Consider the following 9,292-nt stretch of genomic DNA (forward strand, 5'->3'; position numbering starts at 1 on the left):
TGGATTCTTAACACTGCACAACACTAGTGGTAAAGTAAGATTAAGATTAAGTGACCCTTATTCGTCCCACAATGGGGAAATTACACCTCTGCATTTAACCCATCCGTGCAGTGAAACACCACATACACACTAGTGGGGGCAGTGAGCACACTTGCCCAGAGCGGTGGGCAGCCCTATCCACAGCGCCCGGGGAGCAGTTGGGGGTTAGGTGTCATGCTCAAGGGCACCTCGGTCATGTACTGTCGGCTCAAGGGATCAAACTGGCGACCTTCTGGTCACAATGCTGGTTCCCTAACCTCCATGTGACGGTCACACATGCCATATGTTGTTATTTTCAGGAGACCCTGGGCTGCTCAGATATGCTATTGTTTGACATGTAAATGCTGACAGAAATTTGATATCTTTATGAATTTGGATCATTTCTGATCAAAAATGTACCCAATGCCTGCAATATTTTGTACTTTTTTAATTATAGAGATCTTGAAAACAAGTGGAATTGTAGTTATCTTTTCAGAAATTGTTAGTCTGGAGTGTCTGTGAGCTGAAAGTGCAATACTTTGATGGTGATTCATTCTGTTGGTTATTATGAGTAAAAATAAACAATTAGCATAAGGTGGACATGTTTTTTTTATTGATTTTCAGTCCTCTTGGATTCAGGCTGAGTGATGAATTTTAATTTCAAATTGAGTAATAAATTAATCCGGGTCCTAAGGGTTAAACAGTGTCACATCAGGCAGTGAATTCATAACCATTTCATGTAGAACCTTTCTGTGAGGGAGCTTTTAGAGGTGGCCGTCTGGTTCCTATCACCACCACTGTGAAGGATTCTGACTCTGTAAGTTTCTCTAAAATGGAGTATTTCACACCAAACCACTCTGAACGACTTTGTTTACATCTTAACAGTTTAATTATGCTGAAGTTTTAAAGTTCGATTGAATTCCTCTTTAATCCATGGTTATACAGCAGCCTAGTTCTGCTGAAGTGTGACTTCGCTGCGTTCATTAAAGTACGACCTCATGTGTTAACAGACTTGTATTGGGACTCTTGAAGCATATTTGGTGATGCGCTTGAGAGGAAACACAACAAAGTGCATTGCGACATATAAAATAGTTCTGTATAGAACCATGAACACTCAAAGAACACTTTACATGATTAAAGGGTTCTTTGCACTGTGAAAGTGTTCTTCAGAATGATGGAGAATGTGCTGTAAATGGTTCTATATAGAACCTTGTTGAAAAGAGTTCTCCTGTTGTTACAAGCTTGACATCGAAACAATAGAAGAACCGTTTCTGGTGCTATATGGAACCCTTTTTCCTAAAAGGTTCTTTATAGAACCATCTACAGCACATTCTCCATCCAAGACCCCTTTAATCATGCAGAGTGTTCTTTGAGTGTTCATGGTTCTAGATAGAACTGTTGCCTTTACTAAAGAACCCTTGAAGAACCTTCTGTTTTTTTTGAAGTGTGCAGGCTACCTTAACTAAAACGCTAATCTGGTCTATTCTCTTCCCCTGTTGCTGTTCCCAGTCCGGGGGAATCACATGATATTTACGAGTACTGGCCGAACCCTGTAATGCCCCGAATGAACTGGAAGTTTCGATTGCGTCATTGCGGTGTGACGAATGCGTACGCTGCGCTCTACGTCATCGCAGTGTGCGCTGCTGCAGAGTCACTGTGCGGGTCTGAGTGTAAACAGCCCAAGCGGAGGAGAGTCTGCAGTCACAGCGCTTTGTTGTGGAGCGACAGATGGATTGATAGTCATTATACAGAGAGATCTGTGCTTGTTGTCAGACGCAGTGTTAGTGCGGGCAGCTCTGCCCAATTTCAGCGCAACAGGGCGGGTTTAACACGGTAAACACAACCGCTCTGAGCGTAGCTTAAGCTAAGCTATCGTAGCTTAGCGTTAGCTTTAGCTGCGAGAGGCCTTGTACGCGGCGGGAGCTGCAGCTGCTGTATGCCCGGACTTTAGCTGGATCTTACGGGCTGGCTGGAGCCCTTGAGCCGTGAGTATTTTGCCTTTGCTTCCAAAAAAAAACATGAAGGAAAAATACGTAGGTGAAGCGTTCGAATTTCCCCGTTCCACCTTAAATGGTGCAGCAGTTCGTTTCTGGCGCCTCAGGCACCAGAATGTAATTGCTGCAGCATTTAAGGTGGAACGGAGAATTCGAAGAAGAAGCTAACTAGGTGAACATTCGTTGGCTGTTTTTTTAGTAGTGTCTATACGTAATGAATGTGTCTCCGCGACAAATATAACCTGGATTGCTAACTCAAAGGAGAATTCCACCAATTTTTGAAAAAAATTTGAGTTAGTTAGTCAGTCATTGAGATGTAAACAGAGTCGTTCAGAGTGGTTTGGTGTGAAATGCTTCATTGTAGAGACTCGGATTTCTTTACAGTGGTGGTGATGGGAACCACGGTTCACCACGACTGCAGCACAAATATAGACATTTTATTTACTATCCAGAACCACCAGTGAAGCTACACGAGTCTTCTGAGCTTTTATACGTAGTGTTGATGATGGTAAAGCAGTGGTAAATATGAAAAGAATAAGTCTTCTGTGGGAATTATTTTGCCATACTGCCTTTCATGTACCTCCCCAACACAAATGGATTGAAATACATGTAATAAAATACATTTTAAAAAAAACAAATCTATCATAAGACAGTGTGTCAGACACCCAGCAGCATATATATCTAATCATTTCATGTAATATCTTTGTGTTGAAGCTTTTAGAGGTGGACGGTTCCTATCACCACCCTGTGACCTGGCAAGTTTCTCTAGAACGGAGCGTTTTGCACCAAACCACTCTGAATGACTTTGTTCACATCTCAGCCATTTAATTATGTAGAATTTTTGAAAAATTGGTGGAGTTCCCCTTTAAATCAAATGTTCTGTTAGAAAAGAAACGATGACCATATTTCAGTTACTGTTTGGCTGATGTCCAGCACTAGAAGTGGAGGCCCCAAATTCCAGTTCTGGATGGTCCTAGCGATGCTGAGATTTCCTGTTTTCCCATTTTCCCAGCTTCACCTACCTGGTTCACTGGAGTGAAGTGTTGTGGATCAGAGGGTCCCAGCTCCCATGCTGAGGACCCACTGCTCTGCACAGTTCCAAGCATTCTGTGACCTTGTACAGCCCATCAGACTGTTATCAAGCTCTTAAAGAGTTGGATCAGTTGTTTTGGGGTGGGAAATGCTTGAAGCTGTCCAGGGAAAGTGAGGATCTGTTCTAAACAGCCGTACTGCTCATACTGATTAGTAAGTAGTATGCAGTGAGTGACCAACCTGAATATGTCCACTACCTCAAAGATTCTTGTATTACCATTATGACAAAGTATGGTACATAATGGTAATTGTTGCAAACTTGATATGATGCTGTATATTTCTATGATGAGATCCATGCAGTATACATTATATACTCATTATTTGGTATACAGCATATACTCAGTATACAGCATATACTCAGTATTCAGTTTACAGCATATACTCAGTATTCAGTATACAGCGTATACCCAGTATTCAGTATACAGCATACACTTAGTAATCAGTTCACAATATATACTGAGTATTCAGTTCACAGTATGTACTCGGCATTCAGTTCACAGTATGTACTCGGCATTCAGTTCACAGTATGTACTCGTATTCGGTTCACAGTATGTACTCGTATTCGGTTCTCAGTATATACTCGGTATTCGGTTCACAGTTTGTACTCGTATTCAGTTCACCGTATATACTCGGTATTCAGTTCACAGTATGTACTCGGTATTCAGTTCACAGTACATACTCAGAATTCAGTTTACAGTATATGCTCAGTATTCAGTTTACAGAACATTAGGTGTGCATCATTGGCAATGAGTATCTATCTAATCTAACTGCATTGTTTGAACACCAAAGTAAACAGTCAGCACCTCAGTCCAGCACTCCTCCTGCCTCTCAGCTCTAGCGTCACCAGTAACGTGTGCAGCAACATGATTAAAGTCATAATTTTCCATCATTTGAGTTTTGTTCGGAATATCGTGAGAATACCAAATTGTGAACCCAGTATTGTGATTTGAATTGCGTCGTGGACTGAATGTACTACTTCATCCCAGAAGTACACAGCATGCTATTTTGATCCCTGCGCTTGTGTCCAGGACTGGAGTTGAGAACTCTCTTCATTTTTACAGCAGATAAACCACTAAACTGAATTGCCCTGCTCTGTACAACGGGGTTTCACCAGATCTTGGAGTGAACTTGCAGTACACAGTCAGCGGTTTGCCTACTGTAACACTGTGTCTGTACAAATATAAGGCTTTATTACACATGTTAAGCCATTTCATCAGCTCTGGTCAGTTATACCTTTTGACTTTTTCTGCAGTTCTGAGGCTGTGAAAGGCACTACCATGGCCACTGTGAAGACGGGAGGAAAGGAGTGCGAAGAGGAGACATTGCAGACTGCCTTTAAGAAGCTGCGTGTTGATGCTGAGAGGTCTGTTCATTTTTTGGTTATGTTGCGTATTAATGCCACTTTCTTGACAATAAATAAAAGCCAAGTCAATATCACAGCAAAGCAAGTACATCTCCTTATTCAGGTTAAGGATTCCAAATAAGATTATGAAGACTAATATGAATAGTATGACTAAACTGGTAGGAAATTTCTGTGTTTTTTTTACAGTTTAAGGGAAAACCACCAGTTTTTCACAATCTCTACATATCACTTGGATGTAAACAAGGTGATTCAGAGTGGTTTGATGTGAAGTGGTTAATTGTAGAGAAGCTGTTCTTTACAGTGGTGGTGATAGGAACTAGGAGTTGCAATGTTTATAACACAAACATAGCCATTTTATTTACTAACCAAAATGACTCATCAACCTACCTGTCTCCTCTGAGTTTTTATTTATAATGTTAATGATGATAGTATGTTTGGCCTTACAACATCCTGCATGTACCCCTCCACCTTCACGGATTTAAAACAAATACAAATACAAAAACGTGTGGAAAAAACTGTAGTAAAACAATGTCTCAGATGTCAGACATTGTATTCATAACTAGTCCACGTAATAAAACTTTGTGAGGGAGTTTTTAGTTCAGTTACAGAGGCTTCCTATCTTTTTGTCTTAACTTAAGATCTGCAAGGTCAAGATAAGATTTTTCACAAATTCGTTTTAGATTAGCAAATCTGATCTTAATTTAGGAATCACGTCTTATCTCAAGTTAAGAAATCTTAACTTACTCAATCAAAGTCGACAGTCACCTGTCACGTTTGTTACCTAGCAACAGGTGGTTAAAACTGAAGTTAAGATGCTCTGGGATTGTCTTAAAGTTAGGACAGTATTTAGGAGATTTAGTCTAGTTAGGATGTTTCTGTAATACTGTTTTCTCATCTTGAGTTAGGATAAGATTCTGAACTTGAGAACTGTTGTTCTGTAATAGCTTCTGTCCCAAGTTCAGTCCTAACTGAAGTTGTCATGATGACTACGCAGATAAGATTTCAGACTTAAAAAGTTTCTGTAATATAGCCCCTGGTTCCTATCACCACCACTGTGAACAGTTCTGACTTGGTAAGTCTCTGTGGAACGGAGCGTTTCACACCAAACCACTCTGAATGACTCTGTTTACATTTTAACCCTTTAACTGTGCAGAATTTTTGAAAAATGGTGGAGTTTCCCTTTAATAATCACAGCACACAGGTAAAAAAAACATTACTTGCTCTCGAATTTCCCTGCAGGAAATGTTGGAATGCTTCATAAGTAATCGTATAAACATGAAGAAGAATGGTTTATTCAGATGAGTCAGCATGCAAACATTTGGAAGAATAGCTTAACCAGAAAAAGAAACTCAGTTGAAGTCATTTTTTACAGTTTCCTAGCAATTTTATTGTTTAAAAATAATATTTTTCTTGGTTTCCTTGAGATGAACCCACAGCTTACTTCCACTCTGGGCTTGGTGAAGTTCACTAGAAGTTGTGCCATAATAAACAATGCAAGGGTGGTAGTTGGCATGATAATCCAGGAATTCCATTCCATAGTGAGCTACTTCGGGCAGCAATAATAGACTAAATCTGAGTCTCTGGCTCAAGAAAAATATTGTGGTTGTACTGTTTGTTTTGGATAACCGTGTGGCGAGATGGCTTGTGTAGAACAAGAGAAAATGTGCCAGCAAGGATGTTATGGTCATTGTACATGTGTATCCTGCTAGCTCTGCAACCGCAGTGCATGTCTGCGAGGCCTTGGCATCCAGAGCGGGAGCTCGAGTCAGCGCAGATGGAGCCAAACCCAAGGTTACTTCCCCGAAAGAGAACTGGCTCGGGTAAGAGGCCATATTTTATACTTCATTGTTTTTGTTGGCTCTCATTTAGGCCTACACAATATTTCAAATATTAATTTTTGTCATATTAATGGCCATTATTACTATGGCAACAGTGATTAATAGGCTTGTCTTAGCAGTAATATAAATGATTGCACAACCTTTCTTAGATCTAAAGTTAGTCCAGCTTTAGAGTTACTTTTATTACATTATTGCCGGTAGCACGTAAAAAACAATGACCATTTGGGGGGCACAGAGACTTCGGGAGGATTTTTTCCTCGTATATGCTTATTTTTTATTTCCACAGAGGTTATTTAGCATGCATAGCTATAATAATTACGATAATAACAACCCATACAGTACAAAGCGTGTGTATATATACACCGATCAGGCAAAACATTATGACCACCTCTGTTCTTCAGTGGTCAGGACCCCCATGGACCCTCACAGAGCGGGTACTATTTGGGTGGTGGATCATTCTCAGCACTTCAGTAACACTGATGTGGTGGTGGTGTGTTAGTGTGTGTTGTGCTGGTCTGAGTGGATCAGACACAGCAGTGCTGCTGGAAACATAGTATATATAGTAAGTGGAGCTGATAAAATGGACAATGAGCATAGAAACAAGGAGGTGGTCATAATGTTATGCCTCATCAGTGTGTGTGTGTGTGTATATATATGTATGTATATACACGTACAGACACAGTCATATGCAAAAGTTTGGGGGTTTCTGGTCATTTTCTAATTCACGCTTACTGTTTTTGATTTGATGAATTTAACATAATAAACATAATAAAACATAAAATATGGCCTGTGCAAAAATGCATTTTATATTTTGTTTTTCCATCATCAGTTCAAAAAAATAGAAATCGTGCAATAAAATGTGCTCTCAAGTTGTCTTTAGAGAGAATTTATTAAAAAACTTCAACTGTAAGACAAAACTTTTGGGTACGACTGTATTATAGCACACCTTAACCAGAAAAAAAGTATTTTATTATTTTTTTTCTGGTAATTTTGAGACACTCACCAGCACTGAAGCGGACTTTGTGGTAATGTATACATATAAAAAAGTTGTAGTATGTTTTTATCTTTATCAAAATGGCTATGATATTGTTATGATAGTAATAAAGAACAGAATTGTGAACTTTACCATTCAATGTTGCTTACATAGCTTAGCCTGTTACCCTCATCTGAGGCTCTTTGAAACGGCCCATTTCACCTGATAGACGTGAGCTGTGTGTGTGGGGTTTTTTTTGTTCCCCGAAACCTGATGCTGTGGTCTGATTATGTCCTAAAACACACAGGCAGCTTTTTATAGGCATATCAGCCTGTAGCACTGAGCGTGTTCAACCAGCTCAGCTCAACAGCCACATTTACAGAACAATCTCATCTGTTAGGTGCAATGTGGTGTAAATATGGACACCCAACATGTTCAAAAGTTAATTTATGTGTGACTATGAATGTCTTCCTATGGGCTAAATGTAATGATCATTTTGGTGTCCTTTATATAGATGTACACGGAAGTCCTCCAGAGGATTAGTGAGAAGCCAGAGACGGAGAAGATCAAAGTCCCCCATCCTTCACCCTCCGAAGTTCACTTACTGTAGCTCCAAAATGCCCAGTCCTCCTTGCCACCTTAAACACAAGAGCCCTCCGGAGCCAGAAGACCCCAGTGCCTCTCTGGTTATTCCAGCTAAGAAGGAGCTTTTATCTTCCGGTCCCTGTTCACCTGTTTTCGGCGTCGCTGGCTATGAAACCCATCTCCCGGTTGCTCTGGAGAGCCCCAGCTCCCCCCTGCTCCGCACCGGGACCCCGTCAGACGATGAGAGCAGCTCTGAAAGTGGACCCTGCCCAGGAAAAGAAAGTTCTCATGCTCCTTCAGAGGAACCCGGCGCTGCAGCTCCAGCGACCGCTCCATCTGACTTTAAGTCCCTGTGCAAGCTTCAGGAGGGCGCTCAGTGCTCGTGCGGCCAGAGAGAGTGCCAGTGCTCCGGGTGGCAGGGCGTGGAAGTCTACTCGTTCACAGGCCTCCGCGAGGTCATCTCCGAGTGCGAGAGAAAGCTGCCCAGCCCTCCGGACGCGGCTCAAAACTCCAGAACTCAGAGCGGAACCGGAAGCAATGGGACGTCCAGCTCGCCGCGCTCGTGTTCCGAACAGGCCCGTGCCTACGTGGACGACATCACCATAGAGGACCTCTCAGGCTACATGGAATACTACCTTTACATCCCCAAGAAGATGTCGCACATGGCTGAGATGATGTACACTTAAGGCAAATAATTACATTAAACAGTACATTGAAGGAACATTTAAAAAATCTGCATATTGATGAGTTTGTATAGTGGAGGATTATAAAAGATGGGTATTGAGGGAAACATATGATTAAAAGATGGGGTCATTTATGGAAAACAGCGAGGCATGAAAATGTTATTTAAGTTTTTCTGTTGATGTCCTCTTTTGCTCCCCGTTCTTTGGTGTCCCTGTGGTTAAATCTGGCTAAGAAACACTTGGAGTTGACTCAATTGTCAGTTGTCTTTTCTGTTTTGTTTTTTTTTTTCCTGTTATGGATATTTTTTTGCCTGGTTTCCATACAAAATTGCCAAAGCTCTGTTGCAGAGATTTCAGGTTTGAGTTTATTGGTATATGCAAAGTTGGAATGCCAAGTAATAACTACAGTCACGTTGTGTTGTCTTTTGCGTTTCCATTGATTCATAATAAAACACTTTCTGTTGTTGAAGGATTTGCTGGCATAGAGGTCTGTTTCTTTTCCTTCCTTGTTTGTAGGTGACTCAGATCTCTTTTGAGCTCCAGGACAGATTTTATCACAAGCTCTCACTCATATGGAAACTTCACATCAGAGGATGATGTACAGTGCGGGAATTCTCAGTAAGCTGGACACCTTTGGCCCGCAGCGAGGACTGTCCGTCATGCAGGGTTGACTCAGGCAGCTAGCTGAGAAATATGTAAACGATTTCTGTCACAATAGCCCTTCCCTTATTTGAATTAATACCTTG

The 9,292-nt window shown here is 41.1% G+C and overlaps 1 protein-coding gene across 2 annotated transcripts; it reads left to right on the plus strand.

The window, feature by feature from the left end:
* The first annotated feature begins 1,643 nt into the window (after window positions 1-1,643).
* On the plus strand, window positions 1,644-9,019 carry oser1 (oxidative stress responsive serine-rich 1). Of its 2 annotated transcripts, XM_036571565.1 has the most exons (5): window positions 1,644-2,003; window positions 3,025-3,257; window positions 4,357-4,467; window positions 6,177-6,287; window positions 7,793-9,019. In XM_036571565.1, the coding sequence occupies exons 3-5, from the start codon at window positions 4,382-4,384 to the stop codon at window positions 8,547-8,549; spliced, it is 954 nt and encodes a 317-aa protein (XP_036427458.1). In that variant the 5' UTR covers window positions 1,644-2,003; window positions 3,025-3,257; window positions 4,357-4,381; the 3' UTR covers window positions 8,550-9,019. The 2 variants fall into 2 exon arrangements, with proteins under 2 accessions (XP_036427458.1, XP_036427457.1); XM_036571564.1 differs by lacking the exon at window positions 3,025-3,257 and having other exon boundaries at window positions 1,645-2,003.
* Window positions 9,020-9,292: the final 273 nt, after the last annotated feature.

Source organism: Colossoma macropomum, unplaced genomic scaffold, assembly GCF_904425465.1.
Source record: "Colossoma macropomum unplaced genomic scaffold, Colossoma_macropomum, whole genome shotgun sequence".
Taxonomy (NCBI): Eukaryota; Metazoa; Chordata; class Actinopteri; order Characiformes; family Serrasalmidae; genus Colossoma; species Colossoma macropomum.